General features: G+C 34.2%; 2 protein-coding genes across 4 annotated transcripts; one reads left to right on the forward strand and one right to left on the reverse strand.

The window, feature by feature from the left end:
* The first annotated feature begins 1,368 nt into the window (after window positions 1-1,368).
* LOC110099954 (probable membrane-associated kinase regulator 4) lies at window positions 1,369-2,697 on the forward strand. Its single transcript, XM_020827295.2, has one exon. The coding sequence runs from the start codon at window positions 1,884-1,886 to the stop codon at window positions 2,490-2,492; it is 609 nt and encodes a 202-aa protein (XP_020682954.1). The 5' UTR covers window positions 1,369-1,883; the 3' UTR covers window positions 2,493-2,697.
* A 1,747-nt stretch (window positions 2,698-4,444) lies between these two features.
* On the reverse strand, window positions 4,445-14,036 carry LOC110099919 (cilia- and flagella-associated protein 298). 3 transcript variants are annotated; one of them, XR_003700285.1, is made up of 8 exons: window positions 13,942-14,035; window positions 10,756-10,900; window positions 8,800-8,867; window positions 8,518-8,647; window positions 7,833-7,933; window positions 7,712-7,759; window positions 7,552-7,631; window positions 4,445-4,890 (listed from the first exon to the last, which is right to left on the reverse strand). XR_003700285.1 is itself a non-coding variant. In XM_028693663.1 (8 exons), the coding sequence occupies exons 1-8, from the start codon at window positions 13,981-13,983 to the stop codon at window positions 4,832-4,834; spliced, it is 612 nt and encodes a 203-aa protein (XP_028549496.1). In that variant the 5' UTR covers window positions 13,984-14,036; the 3' UTR covers window positions 4,445-4,831. The 3 variants fall into 3 exon arrangements, 1 of the variants encoding a protein (XP_028549496.1); XR_003700286.1 differs by having other exon boundaries at window positions 7,492-7,631; XM_028693663.1 differs by having other exon boundaries at window positions 7,613-7,631; window positions 13,942-14,036.
* Window positions 14,037-19,794: the final 5,758 nt, after the last annotated feature.

Below are 19,794 nucleotides of genomic sequence, written 5' to 3' on the forward strand. Positions count from 1 at the left end.
GTGTCCTTCGACCGCCACCGGATCGTCGACGTGGATTTGTCGAGCTCCTCCGATCCGGTGTCAATGAAGATATTGTGCTTGCCAATATTTCCTATATGAATGAAAATGCAAAATCTTCTAGCTCATAAAATGATTAAAAAAAGCCATTTATCCATAACATATCTTCCAACTTCAATAGAAGGCTCAATTTGGATACTAATTAAAGGGTGAAATCTTTGTAATGATTACTAGAAATTATATATAATTAGAATTAGGTTCTAAAAGGGAGAAATTATTAGGAGAGGACTTCATAATGTGGGAGCTATTATAAGTGTACAATGAAAGGACATATAGCTATAAACTCATAGTGTATTCTATGTTTTTAGTAGAAAGAGGGCTTACCACATGCAATGAAATTCCCTTCTCTATAAGGTCTAGTGGAAATCATCTACTCATTTTTCTAACACATGACATTAAAATAAAAATGATTTAGGCTTCTTTTGGGACGACTTTATTCTTGCTTTCTAAAACAACTTTCTAGTAAAAAAATTTCTTGAATTTGAAAATTTTGTACTTAAAAGCCGTTTTAGAAAGCAGTACGAAAATTGCCCAAAACGAAGCCTTAGATTTCATTTGAAACAGCTTTCTCACTGCTTTCTAAAGCTGCTTTTAAGTACTAAAAATTTTTGTACTAGAAAACTATTTTAGAAAGCAATAAGAAAATTATCCCAAACGAAATCTTAATCATTATCTTTGGCCCACTCTCTAAAAATTATAGATGTTTTAACAATAAAAGTTTTTTTTTTTGTCCATTGTATCCTATTAAGAGTCAATAAAAGATTCATATCATAATTATTCGTCAAATTTTATGTTGACTGTCAACTACCTAATACAACTCATCAATTTTCTCATTCTAATCTTGAAACCTGACAACAATAGTGTTAAAAATAATTTATAATAATTAATTTTATTTTAAGATATGAAAACCTTTGTAAGCTTATTACAACCATACAATGATACAGATTTGAAGCTGGCTAGTTATGTGAACCATATTTTGCCGTCAAATACTGTTGAATAGTCTTATCCAAATTACCTTTATTCATATGCCACCACTCCCTTCTCATTCACTCTATTGGGCCACTTTCACTCTAAATTATTAGGGACTGTAAATCTCAAGAGATTAATTTTAAATTACATCTTAATTAGTGTTTTATATTAATATATTTTTACTTAATTGAATATTAAGGTTTCATTTGAGATGACTTTCTTAATGCTTCGTAAAACAACTTTTTAGTACAAAAATGTACTAAAAAACTACTTTAAGAAACAGCAAGAAAGCCACCCCAAATGAAGCCTAAAGCTAATTCATGCCTTAATGAAAACAAGAAGCAAATTCAGTAAATTACAGTAAAACAAATACTGTACATAGAGATACAAACATGAAAACATAATGGAGGGGGAAAGAAGACAGCTTCACAAGAAAACAAAGTGTGAACCGTGACATTAGAGATGTCACATTTATACATAAAGGATCCCACCACTGTTGCACATATTTTGCTATCAGTCTTCGTTTGAGACGGCTTTCTTTCTACTTCTTAAAGCAGCTTTTTGATACAAAAAAATTAATTTTTGTACTAAAAACTGCTTTAAGAAGCTGTAAAACAGCTGTCCCAAACAAAACTCTAGTGTTGGAGATCGATCTCTCTGGAGAGTAAAAATTGTATCAAGATATCTTCATATAAATTGTATAAAGATGGACCTAAACTCTTTGTATATAACACTAATTTCAAAGCAAATCTAATGGTTTTCGAGTCTATTATGATGTGATTTATATTAGGATTTGCAAATTTTGACAAGCTTTAAAAGCCCCACCCTTAGCTCAGTCTACCTCCCCAAAGTTAGACATGGCAGATCAATTCTCTGCAAATGATCAGTCAGCAGAAGTAGAAGAATACATCGACATGGATATAAGATCTACAACAATATTCTGCTACCACATTTCCTCTCCAAATCACAAAGAATTTGAGTTCCATCTTGCAAGCAACCCACCACATAAACAAACAAGTATCTCCACAGCAGACGAGCACTTCGACAAAGGAAATCTTTTTTCCTTTGAGGAGGAAAAGCTCCTCAAGGATTCAGAAACCATGACTACAGCTGGTGAGATCGACATTGTTTCTTCAATCGAGTTAGAAAGCAACAAATCATGGTCAAAGAAGCTGAAGGGCATTGGGCAATCCTTGGTCAGGTTCAAAATATCGAAAGCTTATTTCAAATCACTTATCACCACGAAGAAGGAAGCTGAATGGAGTTACAGGAAGTCACATAACTCTGTTTTTTTGAGGAATCTTACAAGCAAATCTGTGTCAGCAACTTCACTGAGCTCAACTTCTTCATCTTCGTTTTCAAGTGTGAGCAGAATCTCACATACACTGAAGAGAAGCAGCAGCATGAGCTCAGAGATGGAGCGTTCTGTAATGGGAGCTATAGCTTACTGTAAGAAATCACAGTAGATTTATGGATGGAAGGAAGAGTGCAGGTGAATCGTTAATGTAGCACTTAGTTCATTGTCTTCTGCTATGATAGCTTCTGAATATTGAGATGAAGGAGAGAGGGATTTGATAAGCCGAATAACAAGGAAATTATTGTAATGTTCCAAACTGGATTTTCTTCTTTTTTCCTTCTTCTTTTGTTTTCAAGTTATTTGAGATTCGAATATATAGATTTTGGCAGTATGAGTTGGGATGGATTTTGGCTTGAAGATTAGAATCCAATAGTGTGATTTGGTGTAGTGGAAGAATTAAGATTTAAAGAAAAAGAATGAAATAATTTAGCCTAAATGATTCCATCACAGCAGAACAATGATAATGACAACAATAACTATGAAGTAAACCTAATTATTTCTTATTTCAGTTGTTATATCTTTCAAATTTAGATAAAAATCAATTCATATAGCTATAAAAATTATTCTATTCAGCTGCCATGTTTGATACTAATTCGAATAGAATAGTTACAATAGAAAAAAGCCTCTAAATAAATCACAACGGTTCAAACTAGCATAAATATATTTTCATATAAATTTGAATGCATTATCACAATGTATTAAACGATTCATGTCATGATTATTCGATAATTTTTACAGTGGTTGTCGACTACCTAACGCAACCCTCAACTTTTCTCATTCAGGACTTGGGACCTGGCAACGACAGTGTTAGAAATTATCTTTCTTTATTAGATTTAAACGAGAATTTGACTTTTAACAGGATACAATGGAGAAAAATGATTCATGTAACCGACCCCACGTAGTGACAACAAAGGCTTGATGTTGTTGTTGTTATAAATTTGAATGCATTCTCTGCACAGGTTGATGGCTTACGATTAGATTTTCTAATACAACTAATATGATGTGTAGAATATTTTCATTGCAAAGGAAAATAAATGATTCACATCCCACCAATAATCAATTACTTCAACAATTTAAATTTCATAAAATATTAATTCCAATTCACCACCTGATAATCTGCTTCCTAGCTTGAAAAATTAAGCTCCAATAAATTGAACTTCTGATAATAAATCCAACAACAGTCCACAACAGTCAGCACTCAGCAATGCCCCCTAAACTCAAAACATCATAAAGATAGCGTAATAAATCATAACCACCTACAATAGCATGTCAGCCAACTATACCAATAGTAACACTATGGCTTCGTTTGAACGGCTTTTTTACTGTTTCTTGAAGCAGTTTTTTAGCACAAAAATTTTAATTTTTATACTAAAAAGTTGCTTCAAGAAGAAATAAAAAAGCCATCCCAAACGAAGCATGGGACAGCTTTCTTACTGCTTCTTAAAACAACTTTTTAGTACAAAAAACTGTTTTAAGAAGCCGTAAGAAAGCCATCCCAAACGAAGTCTAATACGATAATATTTAAATCTTTGCACCTACTAAAGTTGTGTACATTATTACTTCAGGAGAGGATACTGTGCACATCCTAGGAGCATCAAATGATGAAATTTTGAACTTGAATTAAAAAATATTAAATAAAACATCATATGACACAGCACAATTTGATCTTTAAAAGTTACATAATACTTGGCCATCACATCATGTATGCCACTGCTTTTAAATTTAAATTCATATTTAGTTACATTTAAACTTAAATTTAATAATTAACTATGTTTATTAATTACACTTAATATATGTTTTAACTTTAAATTCTACCAAATACCATGAAAACCAGCTAGAGCTTACAAATGCTCATTTTTGTTGTGAACAGCATCATTACCTACATTGACTTTGTATTTGGCCATTTTTCTTGTAAAAATAAAATCTTGACAATTTAAAGGGTTGATGGAAGTCAAATTACTTTATAATTTTTCAATAGAATCCAACCAAATGGTAAGATATGTATAATTAATAAGCCTCAAATGCAAACTTAGGCTATTCCTTAGTCCTTACTCAGAGTTAGAACTTAAATTTATAATAGATTCATAGCTTGCAGTTGCAAAAAACAGTGCAAAAATATTCAGACTACTGCAATAAAGATAAACTTCTCCAAAAGAAACAAATATGTAACTCTCTTTCAAGGAAGTTGCTGAGTAACTACGTAACAACCCAGATTTTGGTGAACAGAAAATAAATGTACGAAACATTCATAATATTTTATTGAGGCTTCCTTTGGGACAGCTTTCTTCCTACTTCTTAAAGAGTCTTTCTAGTACAAAAATTTTAAATTTTGTACTAAAAAATCGCTTTAAGAAACAGTAAGAAAGCCGTCCCAAACGAAGCCTGAATGGAGGCGGCAAAAGCTACAACTTACTTCGTAAATCTGATTTTTATCCCAAAGACCTCAGATCAACCCAGACAATAAGCATGAGAGGCACATGGTACTAGCTGTAAACATATATCATTTTCTGCAAGGAAAACAGATGAAAAAACATAAAGTTTGGGAAATGAATAGCTGATGATACGAAGATCTTTATCTATGATGAAAAATGGAAAGATATCAACAACGTTCATAACTTCCATGATTTAAAAATTTGCAGATAACAATGTTGGTTCACATTGGAAAAGAAAATTTCAAAAGAAAGGTATATTGGAAAAGATAGATCCTTATTGTCATTTTATGATGGAAAAGATGCTTCTCGTCTGTCATGAATTAGCACCACAGCTCAGTGTCAAGTGCATGTGCATATGTGTTCAAGTTTAGTAACCACTATCCTACACGGATAATATGGCTATAAATGGATAACCTATTCCTTGATTCTAGCAACTAGATAACATCATGCTAGAATTGTATTAGGCCGGTCCACTGGACCAGTCCAACCGGTGCATACGGAACCGGCTTATGGACGAAAAAGGTGGAATTTCTGCCTACTGTAAGCGCTGAACGCACACTCGGGCCAACCAAGCTGTTTAGGAAGAATTTTTGGGGGAGTTGAGAGATAAATTTGAATGTAGGAACTGTTTAGAGATTTCCTTTTGGATTGTATACATTAAATAGTTTGTTTTCCTAGGGTTAGAGCATATGGAATTTGGCTGAAATTTGAGATCTCTTAGGTTTAGATTTTTTGGGCTCTAGCGGCGTCTAGGGATTGGGAGAGTTTGATCCTCCTCTCAAATTGAGGATCAATTGTATCTTGCTTTTATTTCTTTCGTCAATAAAAATTATAGTTTTTCTTGTTTTCAATTGGATTTGTGGAGTTTTCCGGCTATTTTTCAAGTATTTCCTAACAAATTGTTCATCAGGATTAATTTTGTAGCAAACTAGATGTAGAATAACTTCTAAGAGTTTAAATGCTGAAAAACAATAACATAACTGAATAATACTGAACATGCGTGAAGAAAAGTGTAAAAAACCCGGTTCATAAATTAACCGGTAGTGTCGGTTCAATAGAACTGATGTTGTGATTTCGTCTCATATGAAAGTGTAGAGTATTGATTGATTGCATGAGGGAGATTAAGATAAAGAGACGAGCATGATAAAGGAGTAGTGGAGGGAGAAAGCAAAGGATCTACAAAGAGATGGAAAGAGGCCATGACCGGGCAACTGAGGGATTTAATGAGTTATTCGTGCGTGAATCTGAGGGAAGAGCTAAGTTTTTTTTCTTCAAGCTTAAGGACAAGATTTAATCTAGATTTCATTTGTAAATCAGGAAATCCTAGATGTAATTGTTAAATTCCTATGTGATTTTGATTAAGGTGATTAGGTGAGGACGATGCCATTCAAACAAAATAGGGTAAAGAAGACCAAGAACAGTTTCTCAAGTATACTAGACTTAGAGATAAGGTAAACCTAACCCATAGTTTATATTTGATTAAATGGAAAACCCTATTTTTAGTTTCACAAATGTTAACAAAATTGTTTTAGGAGTTTGGAGTGGAGGAATAGAGTGGGGTTTTGCGTGAGAAAGAGATAAGCATGACCTAGGTTTCATTAGGGATAACTTTCTTATTATTTTACTGTAGAAAAATTAACTTTTTAAAGTTGTTGTAGAAAGTAGCTTCTTAGTACAAAAAATTTTTTGAGAGCAGCAAAAAAGTAGTGGCCAAACTGAAATTGTGATTGCGGTCTGAAAAGCAAAACAGTAAGAAAGTTGCCAATTTGCTTAAAAAAAAATTAAGAAAGTTGTTACAAACGAAGCCTTACACATTGATTTCAAATAGAGAAAAATGAGTTTAGGTATTGGAGATGTATTTATTTTGTTTTTCACTTTTTCTCTAGATATGAAATAAGTATGATCAGTCTAGAATCTTTATAATTTCATAATTATAACCTTTAGATTAATAATCTAATCAAAAAGAAATTCTATCAAAATTTTGGAGCGTAGGAAAATAATATATCAAGAGGAGATGGATGATTGTGCAAAAAAAAAAAAGAATATTTAAGGTAAGAATAAATAAGAAAATTTTAAGACTGTTTTTGAGAAAATTGAAAATAAAGCACATCATTTTATTATATATACATTGTTTCTTAGATTTAATTTTAAAAGAAATGTTTTAGAAAATTATGGTGGAACAATAAAATAGATCAATAAGAGAAACATTTGGGTGTTCTACAAAAATTAAAGGACAACAAGGCATGTGAATAAAATTGATATTAGAAAATTTATTTGATGAAATTGGAAAGTCAGACAGCACTCTCTATGCTACACCTAACTGATATAAAATGTTTTAAGTTGCTTTATGGCTCCTGCTTAAACTTAAAGGTTTGTTCATCTGTGCTCACACAATCCTTTCAAACTACATAAAATCAACATAAATTGTAATCGCCAAATTTATTCCATACTACTAATTGCAGATACAAATATAGAGAATTAACAATTCATTTTAGATACTAATTCCATAAGCATGACAACAAAGAAAACAACTTGTCAACACTATTTAAGAACTCAGCTAACAACTATGACAGTAGTACAGGTTTAGTAAATGTTTCAATAATCTATAAGTGCCACTCACTTCAAATCATGACCGAGAATTATATGACCTCCAAAAGCAAGAAAAAAAAAAAACACCTGAGCTTCTATGTGGTCATGCTCTTTCAAAACCACTAGCAGAGAGAGAGAGAGACTAACTGTCAAGGGACCATTAAGTTGCTTTGGCTAGTAAGAATCAACAATACTAACTGTCAGCAACCTTCTTGTACATTTGTGACCTGGAAAATAACCAGTAGGCAAATAAAATATAAATATGGAATCTTGTTGTGTTTTTCAATTCAGTGGCTAAAGTATTTACCATTCTATTTTCCAAGTCTTCACAGCCCAACTTCAATTTGATTGTAATCTATCAACAAGAGAACAATCTAATGTTAGAGATTTCATACAAAAGTTGATATACCGTTAGGAAAATAATCAACCTTTGTTTTCTCATTTCCACCAATATAGTCACATAACCGTTTCCCCCTCGATAACTCTTTTCCTGCCCATATAAGCTGAACATCTTTATGGAGTTCTGGAGCTGCATAAGATAAATAACTTCATATGAGCTTCACATTATAATAAGATAAAACAAAATTCATCAATAAATACCACACATAAATTCAATTCATGCAGAACATTGAGTTCAAAGAAAAACACTGAATTAAACAAGAGTTAACATTTCCTGTATACAACAACAACAACATCAAGCCTTTGTCCCACTACGTGGGATCGGCTACATGAATTCTTTTTCTCCTGTGTTATATTAAAAGTCAAATTCTCATTCAAATCTAATTAAGAAAGATCATTTTTAATATTTTCTAACCAAGTCTGTTAAGGTCTACCTCTACCTTTCTTAACATAAGTCAAGTCTAATACCTCTATTTTCCTAACCGGGTCATCGGAAGGCCGCCATTTTATGTAACCAAACCATCTAAGGCAACTCTCTCTAATCTTATCTTCCACTGACGCTACTCCAATCTTTTCATGTAAATGTACATTTCATATCTATCTCTAAGAGTTAACATCTCCTGTATAATGATGATAAATTCATACAAAATAAATCTCCAAAATTTTAATGATAATTATTGTATTAAAAGTTTTAAGAAGTGTGGAAGTTGTTACTAAAAGTTGTTATTTGAGTATTTGATTCTGGCAAACCCCTTGAACGAGCAATCTTGACTTCCTTTTCTATCGTTTGAATATGGTCTCGGAGAAAGTGAGATGATAAAAACCTTTGATGTAAAACTTGCTCCTGCAAGCAATAGCGAGCTGTTATTAGTATGGTTAATACCAAATACTCAAGAGATAATACTGTAAAATGAATTCCACTCAACCAAGATAACAAGGCACAGTAAATTTAGAAATAAATAAACAGCAAATTTGCAAGAATAAAATAATTGTCACCTTGGATGCATATGTCCCTGCTTCTGATAAAGTTCTATCAAGAACATCCGCAACACCTGCGCAATTCTCTGAAACATAGAAAGGGTAGATACATTCAGTTATCTTTCTCCAAAGAAAAGATTTTGAAATAAGAATATAATTGGGTAAAAGACTCCCATTTGATTTAAGTGGCTTTCAGTAGCTGTTTTGTTGCAAGATTTAGCTATAATTGTCAAACAGTTTTTTGAGCCACATAAATCCTACCTTCCTATCTCATTTTTCTACTGTTTTAGGCTAAAGTTTCAATTTTGTAAATCATGAGAAAGTAGGATTTAAGAGATTTATATCAATTCTCCTTGTTGTATCCCTTCTCTAGTTCATTTGAATCCAAAATATTGAAAATATCTGTCAAATCATATACTAAAATATTACTGAACTATTGTGATATAGAATTAATTAATTTTACCATAATTAGTTTAAGTAACTTAATCATGGTTAATGTGTTAATATTACTTTCATCAATCACAAACAAATAAAGCGAAGGAGAAAAGAGGAATAGAGAGGGAAGAGGGGATAAAGGTTTCTGTCATAATAGGGAGAAGCTCTCGCAACAGCTAAGGGAAGAGGAAAAAATATCTCATAATAGAAAAGAGAAAAAAGAACATGAAATATTATCAGTGTATTATTCTCCACATTCGGCCATTGTCTGTACAACAAGCAATTGGGTTTGCTTTTAAACACTAACAGGGACAAAGCAATATCTTTGTTCTTCTTCAAATGAAGTGTAATATCTCTATGTAACTTTTTTAAAGATTAGCAAAATTATTTGGTCTTTGTGCATTGAGAACATAAGTGGAACTTACGGAACCGCATTAATTTTTGGTGTAATGTGATTGTTATTTTTGATGTGTTTGTTCACATTTAGTTTAGCTTAAAATTTTATTACTATCCTACCATTTACTAGATCTGGATTTACAAATTTACTAAATCCAACTTGCATTAAATCCAACCAAGCAGCTCCTTGGGACCATGTCATAAGGCTTTGATTCAACTACTATTCTTGGCAAGAAATAATGCAATCTTTCGTTCATTATGGTAAAAGCATAGCCATTGAAAACCCTATAGACCATCACAATAACAACAACATCAAACCTTTATCCTATTAGATGGGTCAACTACATGAATCATTTTTCTCCATTTTGCCTAGTTAAAAGTCAAATTTTAATTTAAGGCTTCATTTGGGACGGTTTTTTTATTACTTCTTAAAGCAGCGTTCTAGTAGACTAAAAAATCGTTTTAAGAAGCAGAAAAAAAAGTCTCAAACTAAGCCTAAATATAATAAAGAAAAGTCATTTCTAATATTTTCTAGGCAGATTTACATACATACCACTTTATTTCATATTATTTATATATCTAACACCAAAAATTTTAATATTATATTTTTACCACACATATAAAATTTTAATATCAAATATATCACTCATATATTTTATTCTTACCACTCATACCATCATATAAACTTTAATGTTTCATTCTATGCACCCATATTTATTTTATTGGTGGTATGCATGTAATATTAAAGTTTTAAATGTTAGATATATAAATAACATGAAATAAAACGATATGTATGCAAATCCCCCAAGCTTCTAACCGAGTCTTTTTAATCTACCTCTATCTTTTTTAACACAAGTCAAATCTAATATATTTACTCTCTTAATCAGGTCATGGAAAGGCCGCCTTTTTATGTGACCAAATCATCTAAGGCAACTCTCTCTATTTTTATCTTTCACTAGAGCTACTCCAACCTATGTGCTCGTTTTCTAGCTCTCTGCGTCCATAGATCATCTAATAACTTTTTGAAAAAAAACAGTCTTTTATCATTCGCAAATGGCAACTCTCTTAAATTGTAAGCTACAAGCTCTGCGTAATCAAAAGGCGAAAACTTAGATGGCAGGAAGAAGTCGCGAGAGAGGATACCTCTAAAAGCATCGGTGAGAAGGTATTGCCGGACATGGACGCAGAGAGCTTGGATCCAAGCCTGAAGATTATAAATCTCGAGGATCGCGTCGGCTAAGTCGGCGATGCTTGAATCGCAAGAACAACTGTAGAGGAACTGCTGCTCCTCCGCCGCCGCCTTTACGTGGATCCGTACCATTTTCTCAATCTGTCGAACATTCGAGGATGCTCATTCCACCGCTCGACGGCGATGACATATAACTAATTAGGGTGTCACTTTTTTACGAAAAATTATTCCATCAGCTTAATGACCTAAAGATACATCAGGTAGCCTATAATATGCTGACACGTGCACTTATTTTTTACCGGAGCAGACCCGGGAGTTGGCGTAGCTCGGTATTGCTAGGTATTGATCCATTTTGCTCGACAAAAATGAAAAATACTATTCTATGAAGACCAATACCGAGCAATACCGCACAATACCGAGCAATACCGCGCAATACAGAGTTCTTTTAGGTATTACTTGGTATTGCTCGGTATTAATACCGAGTTCTTTTAGGTATTGCTCAGTATTGGTCTTTACAGAGCAGTATTTATTGTTATTGACAAGCAATATCAAGTAATACCTAGCAATACCGAGCAAATACCGAGCAATACGCGAACATAGTAATCCCGGATTCGGTCCGAATTGGGTCGTCGGGCCGCGCCGTAAAAAGTAAGTGCACGTGACGACGTATTATAGGCTACATGATGTATCTCTACGTCAGGTAACCTGACGGAATAATTTTTCCTTTTTTACAACACCAGAAACAGACACGAATCCGACCCGAAAAAATTTGGGTTAGGGTCAACCCGGATCCTAAACAGATCGGATTCGGGTTCAACAAATCAACCCATTTTAAAAATCTGGTCGGGTTTGGGTTGACCTAGCAACTCGAAATTGACATGAAAAATCCTATTTGACCCAGAAATCCGAAATTGACTCGATTTTGACCCGAAAATCGAAGATTGACCCGTTTTTTTACCCAAAAAACTAGCAATTTTAGGTCATTCGTGTCGGATCGGGTTGACCCGGATCTGAATCGGGTCGGGTTGGGGTCCGGAAACCTGGCCCATTTCGGTTTCGGGTTGACCCGAATAGTGCCGAGTCAGTTCCGGATTCGACCCGAACACCCCTATTCGGAACACTAATCAAGTTCTAGTAAGCTGTTCGTAGTGACGTACATATGAATTTACAATATTATCATTAAAGATTAATTAGGATTTGGTTGGGGCTCCCGTAGCTTCTAACAAAGTTAACTGTGAAGTTATTACAGAGAAAGCAAAGGCTTCGTTTGAAATTATTTTTTTAATATTTTATAAAACAGTTTAGAAAAAATAAATTTTTACATTTAATGTAAAAAATAACTTTTTGATACAAAAATATTTTGAAGCGAAAAAAGTAACTGATCAAATAGAAATTATGATTGGTTGTCATTTGAAAAATAAAATAATGAGAAAACTGTCACAAACAAAGTCTAAGGCTTCTTTGAGACGACTTTCTTACTGCTTTTTAAAACAGTTTTTTAAATTTTTGTACTAACAAACAGCTAGAAAGTCGTCCCAAACGAAGCCTAAGATTTTATTTGTGACAATTTTCTTGTTGTTTTATAAATCAGCTTTTTAGTACAAAAAAATTAATTAGATAATTTTTTATATTAAAAAACTACTTTAAGAAGCAGTAAGAAAGTCATCCCAAATGAAACCTAAGCTGTTATTATGATTATAAAAAATAGCTTTTTATCATAAAGCTTTTTTTAAAGGTAATGAGAAAGCTGAGAAAAGCAATATCAAAATAAAATTGTTGATGCTATCTAAAAAGTAAAGCAATGAAAAAATTATCCAAAACAAATTATTCTTAATTGTTTAGCAAATAATAATTAAAAATAAAATAAACAATTATCTAATAAAGTAAAGAAGACTACATCATTATCATAAAAAGTATAAGAAAATAGCTTACAAGAAATTGCTTACAATAGTTCATTTATTTAAATATTAGAGTCAAATCTTTTTTCTTACAAATAACAAATAAAAAAAGTAATGAACATTTGAAATGACCCAATATGTAGATATCTTATAAGTCTATCATTCTCTTTAATTGGATAAGATGGGATTACAAAATATATAATACAAGTTTTGCATTTATGTAAATGTGAAAAAGAATGATGGAGATGTATTAGCTGGATGGGATTAATTGAGCGACAATGATTGGATGATGATGGCAGGCTGATAACAATCAGGCGAATATTATTTCATGATGACTATCAAAGGTCGATAATGAATTATGACAATCAGGCGACAATTGTCAAACGAATATGATTGAGAAACAACAATCAAACAACTACAGTCGAATTAGGGGTGTCAATTTCGGGTCACGGGTCGGGTTCGTGTCTAACCCGAAATGACCCGAAGCTAAACGGGTTGACCCGAACCCGACCCGGTTTTGGATACGGGTTACTATTCAAGACCCGAACCCGACCCGAGTCGGGTTCGGGTCAACCCGGATTGACCCGCTAACCCGAGTAATTTTCATTAATATTTAAAAAAAAAAAAAAACATCAACACAGTTAAATTTAAACAAAAAATTACATAAAAAAATTTTTTATTTATGAATTAGAAGCAATTTGCTAATTACAATATACAAAATATTAAACTAACAAATAAATTAAACAAATAATTACAATTTACAGATAATTCAAACGAATATTACAATTTACAAAAATTTTGAACTCCTTGACTAATTGAAGTCTTGTGAAGTTGTGCCTGTCTGCCTGCACTCATGGAGTCCTGGAGATATAAGCTAACTGCAAAAAAGATAAACAATTAAATAGATATAATTTTAAATCCATGAATTAGTTGAAAGCTTGAGTTATTAGCTCAAATTAACCCTTCAAATAATTCATCATTCAATAAAATGTGAGTCAACAATATAATTTTATACGGACTTGCGAATTGAGATATTGCCATCCAAGGCGGCAATTTGTATTTTATACTTAGTATCTGTTTGATTAGCCCTCCAAATGCCACCTGGTTGCAATAACTTTTTTCCCACAAATGACATCACAATAAGTTTAGAAGGGTACTCATCATCGCTACTCAGATCGCGTCGGCTAAGTCGGCGATGCTTGAATCGCAAGAACAACTGTAGAGGAACTGCTGCTCCTCCGCCTCCGCCTCCGCCGCCGCCGCCTTTACGTGGATCCGTACCATTTTCTCAATCAGTCGAACATTCGGGGATGCTCATTCCACCGCTCGACGGCGATGAAATATACCTAATCAAGTTCTAGTAAGCTGTTCGTAGTGACGTACATATGAATTTACAATATTATCATTAAAGATTAAAGATTAATTAGGATTTGGTTGGGGCTCCCGTAGCTTGAAATTATTTTTTTAATATTTTATAAAACAGTTTAGAAAAAAATAAATTTTTACATTTAATGTAAAAAATAACTTTTTGATACAAAAATATTTTGAAGCGAAAAAAGTAACTGATCAAATAGAAATTATGATTGGTTGTCATTTGAAAAATAAAATAATGAGAAAACTGTCACAAACAAAGTCTAAGGTTCATTTGAGACGACTTTCTTACTGTTTCTTAAATCATCTTTTTAAATTTTTGTACTAATAAGCAGCTAAAAAGTCGTCCCAAACGAAGCCTAAGACTTCATTTGTGACAATTTTCTTGTTGTTTTATAAATCGGCTTTTTAGTAAAAAAAATTTATTAGAAAAATTTTCGTATTAAAAAACTACTTTAAGAAGCAGTAAGATATTCGTCCCAAACGAAACCTAAGCTGTTATGATGATTATAAAAAATAGCTTTTTATCATAATTTTTTTTTTAAAGGTAATGAGAAAGCTGCGAAAAGCAATATCTAAATAAAATTGTTGATGCTATCTAAAAAGTAAAAAAATGAAAAAATTATCCAAAACAAATTATTCTTAATTGTTTAGCAAATAATAATTAAAAATAAAATAAACAAATTATCTTATAAAGTAAAGAAGACTAAATCATTATCATAAAAAAGTATAAGAAAATAGCTTACAATAAATTGCTTACAAGTTACAATAGTTCATTTATTTAAATATTAGAGTCAAATCTTTTTTCTTACAAATAACAAATAAAAAAAAGTAAAGAACATTTGAAATGACCCAATATGTAGATATTTTATAAGTCTATCATTCTCTTTAATTGGATAAGATGGGATTACAAAATATATAATACAAGTTTTGCATTTATACATGTTTTACGCCGCGTAAAATATACCGCGGGTCGAAACGGGTCGTTAGCGGGTTACCGGGTTAACCCGGACCCGCCCCGAAATTCCATCCGGGTCACTTTTATATATGAACCCGAACCCGACCCGTTTTTCGAACGGGTCGTGTCCAACCCGAAAATTCTGGGTCGTGTTCGAGTCGGGTTTTCGGGTCGTGTCAATTATTGACAGCCCTGAGTCGAATGATGATGGTAGGTATTTGTGGTTGTCAACATTGAACACAACGTGTAGCTCTGGAGTTCTTTAGATCTCTAAGCACTCCCCAAACTCAAGTTTATGCCTATTTTATGTGGAGAATGATGCTTATTACAATATTTTTTTAGTGTCTTTTTAGTAAATTCAGCTAAATTTTCATAACACTTCATTTGACGTCTTATGTTAAATCCTTTACTCATAAATCGTTCATTAAAGATTTGAGTGCCTCAACGATTTCAAAATACAGTGGGCTTTTCATATTCATCATGTCGACCTATTTGATTTGACTATAAGCATGCCAAATTTCAATATCATTTAATTATTCAATCAATACTATGAAATTTTTAACTTTAATTTAATTTTTTTATTTCAGCTCATTTAAACTAAGATTAAATCACTTTTGGTGTCGTTGGTTTCTTCTTGTCAGACATTCAATTTGATTATAAATTTATTGAAATTAAATTTGAAAATAATTATGAAAGTTTTCAAGATCTAATGAATTGATTAAGATGTATTAATGTTAAAAAATAAACATCACAAATTTATGAATTTTTAAAAATTTGCTTATCACAACACCTAATGTGATCAATTTATGAAAAGATTTGGGTAACCCACAATCAACTATAAATTAATTCATTGTGATTAGAGGGTTAATAAAAGAAATGCACTTGCAAATCATTAGCTGGTGACTAAGGTTTTTTTGCGGTGATTTTTTTGTTGCTTTTTAAAACAGTTTTTTTGTACAAAAATTTTAATTTTTATACACAAAAATCATTTTGAGAAGCAGTAAAATAAGTAATATCAAACGAGACCTAAATATGTGTAACATATTTTTCTCTTGGGAAAAAAATTAGACTCCTCACTTACTTAACAATTAGAACATTTGATAAAAATTCTTTTCATAAGTTGGCTCTTCTCATAAGAAATGCAACCTCAACCTATATCTAAACTATATGATCCAACTCGGATAAGTTCGGGCCGACCCGTTTAGCAAATAGATCAGGTTCGGGCTTAATTTTTTGACCCGATTGAAATATTGGGTCGGATTCGAGTTATACGAGAGCTTTTATTTATCGACATAATTTTAATTGATACACCTATTATGATTGTCTGACTACGCTATGTAGTGTTTGTCCTAACTTAAACATGATTAGAAGTTGGATTAAGTAGCTTTGGATTCGTATAATTAGGGGTGTCAATATTTGACACGACACGAAAACCCGACCCGAACCCGACCCAAAAATTTCGGGTTAGGGTCAACCCGAACCCGAAACAGGTCGGGTTCGGGTTCAACATTTCGACCCGTTTCAAAAATCGGGTCGGGTTCGGGTTAACCCTTTGACCCGAAATTGACCCGAAAGTGACCTGATTTTGACCCGAAAACCCGATTTTGACCCGCCAACCCGAGATTGACCCGACTTTGACCCGATTTTGACCCGAAAAGAGGAGATTGACCCGTTTTTGACCCGAAAATTAGCAATTTTTTGGTTGAAAACGGGTCATTCGGGTCGGGTCGGGTTGACCCGGACCCGAAGTGGGTCGGGTTCGGGTCAAGGAAACCGACCCGTTTTTAAAAACGGGTCGGGTTCGGGTTGACCCGAATAGTGCCGGGTCAGTTTCGGGTTCCACCCGAACCCGACCCGTGACCCGAAATTGACACCCCTACGTATAATTGGGCTATCTCATTCAATTTCTTCTATAGGCAATATGTATATTGCTAAAGATTATAAGCCCCAAATATTTTCAATCTACCTGTTATTTTATAAGCATACGATACTCATATTCCAACATATTCCAAGATCATTTGCATTTCTTACATGAAACATATATGGTAAAGACCAAAAAGCTAAACATTCTAAAAATTAATGAATTATAATGCAGCTTAGGCTTCGTTTGGAACGGCTTTCTTATTGTTTCTTAAAACAATTTTTAAGTACAAAAATTAAAATTTTTGTAATAAAAAGCTTCTTTAAGAAGCAGTAAGGAAGCTGTTCCAAACGAAGCCTTAGACAAATTCACAAAATATCATTCTCCATATTCAAATAATTCTACTAACTAAGGCTTCATTTAGGATAGCTTTTTTAATGTTTACTAAAATAACTTTCTAGTACAAAAAATTATAATTCAAAAAACTTTTATACTAGAAAGTTGTTTTAGAAAGGTTCAAAAACGTTGTAAACTAAAAAAAAAAAAAAATTTGCTGCTTTTTAAAGCAGCTTTTTAGTATATTTTTTTTAATTAAAAATTTTTGAACTAAAAAGATGTTTCAAAAAGTAGTAAGAAAGCTGTCCCTAATGAAGCCTGATATTAAAGAGTGATTTGCGTTCTTATTCTGTTTGTATTTCTCGGTTGTTTCTATTTTCATCGAATTTATCAAGTGAATTAACTTTTTTATTGTTTACATTTCCAAATATTTCTGTTGCGCCCTGGAATATTCACGGCGGTAGAGTAATATATAGTTTAACGTCTTAGCATTGTACGAAGATCCAGCACACAATCAGATAAGTGAGAGGGTGTAGCATTCATAAGAGACACCAGAGTTTTTCCATGGAAACTCCTGAAAAGTGGAAAAAACCACGGGGCCTGGCCCAGTTTGAATGAATCCACTTGTATTTGTAGTCGATTACAAATGAGGCCCTTCTTAGGGAGAAGACCTTGGTCTAATGTTACAAATGTATGTCATATAGAGCGCATTACATGGTGGGAGTTACAATACTCAACATAGACATATTTATTTGGTTGGAAAGACCATTGGAGGAGACTGAAGTCGGAAGGACCGTAGTCGGTAGGAGACCGGGGTGTGAAAGACCGTTGTCTGGTGATGGAGGTCGGAGTGACCATAGTAGGCGACGGAGGTCGGGAGGACCGTAGTCGACAGGAGATACGAGTGAAAGACCGTTGTTGGCAGGAGACCGGGGTCTGAAAGACCGTTGTCTGGTGATGGAGTTCGGAGTGACCATAGTAGGCGACGGAGGTTGGGAGGACCGTAGTCGGCAGGAGACCGGGGTCTGAAAAACCATTGTATGTTGATGGAGGTCGGAAGGATCATAGTAGGTGACAAAGGTCTGGAAGACCGTAGTCGGTAAGAGACTAGGGTCTTGAAGACCATAGTCTGGTGATGGAGGTCGGAGTGACCATAGTTGGCGACGGAGGTCGGGAGGACCGTAGTCGACGGCATGAGATAGGAGTCTGAAAGACCGTAGTAGGATAGCGATACTTTAGGAGAACTCTCGGCATCAGGTGGTGGTCCGGTGGAAGTCCAGGCCTCACGTGGTGGCCTGGTGGAGCATAGGGCTTTAAGTGGTAGTTCGGCGGAGCAACGGTGTCAGGCGGTGGTCCGGCGGAGGTGAGGGCCTCAAGTGATCATAATCCGGCAGAGCAATGGCGTCAGGCGGTGGTCCGGCGGAGGTGAGGGCCTAAAGTGGTGGTCCGGTGAAGCGACGGCGTTAGGCGGTGGTCCGATGGAGCACAAGGCGTCAGGTGGTGGTCCGGCGGAGCAATGACTTTAGGCGGTGGTCCGTTGGAGCACGGGGCGTTAGATGGTGGTCCAACGGAGCAACGGCGTTAGGCGGTGGTCCGGTGGAGCACAGGGCGTCATGTGGTGGTCCGGTGGAACTCCGGCGGTGGTCCTGCGGAACTCCGGCGGTGGTCCTGCGGAACTCCGGCGGTAGTCCGTCGGAACTCTGGCAGTGGTCCGTCGAAACTCCGGTGGTGGTCGAGGAGGCTAGGAAGTAAGAGCGATCTTTCTCTTTTTTCCTTAGGCTTCAGGGGGTCCTTTCTCATGAGGAGAAGGAGCTCTATTTATAGATTTTGGGAATGGCATGGCCCGTAAATTGGTGGAGGATCAAGGATAAGTTGGGAGTGGTTGGATGGACGGCCGATGTTGAATCCCTTGATCATGCACCGTTCTTTAGGCATTTGAAGATCTTAATGATGTCGGAAATCGGTGACCTTGGGCTCGTTGGATTCGTCTCGTCGAGCCGCTCGATTCGACTATAAGTTTGTTATGTTTAGAAGCCGTTTGGTAATCCAAATTGTGGTTCGAACCTTCCAACAACGCTTCGGGCCTTGATTTGGACCCATTTGGGCTCGGATTGAGTCGAATTTGGTGTCGTAGGGTTCGTATTTCCGAGACGCTCAGTTCGACTATAAGTTTGCTGAAACCGGAGTTCGGATAATCTCCTAATTAATTTTTGAAGTTTCCAATTTGATTTTGCATCGAGATTCGCGCCCAATTAAGATAATTTTTTGACAACGTATCAATTTCTTATTTAAACAATGCATTGATTTTCATAAGAATAATAATATATAGATTCCCAAATGGCCAAGTATCACATAATAATGCAAGAAACCTACTAAAGGTCAAATGAAAATGACCAAAAATGGATGATATAGACATCATAAGAACAAAATATCAAATTTATGTGTTTTTTTAAATTATTTTTAAATAAGAACCTCCCTCTCCATTTGGGAAAGCTTGATGCATTAGACTCCATCATTTGACATATTATTAATAAATAATATAAAGGTCAATTTAAATTTCATAAATAAT

The sequence above is a fragment of the Dendrobium catenatum genome, unplaced genomic scaffold (assembly GCF_001605985.2).
Source record: "Dendrobium catenatum unplaced genomic scaffold, ASM160598v2 fragScaff_scaffold_334, whole genome shotgun sequence".
In the NCBI taxonomy this organism is placed as follows: Eukaryota; Viridiplantae; Streptophyta; class Magnoliopsida; order Asparagales; family Orchidaceae; genus Dendrobium; species Dendrobium catenatum.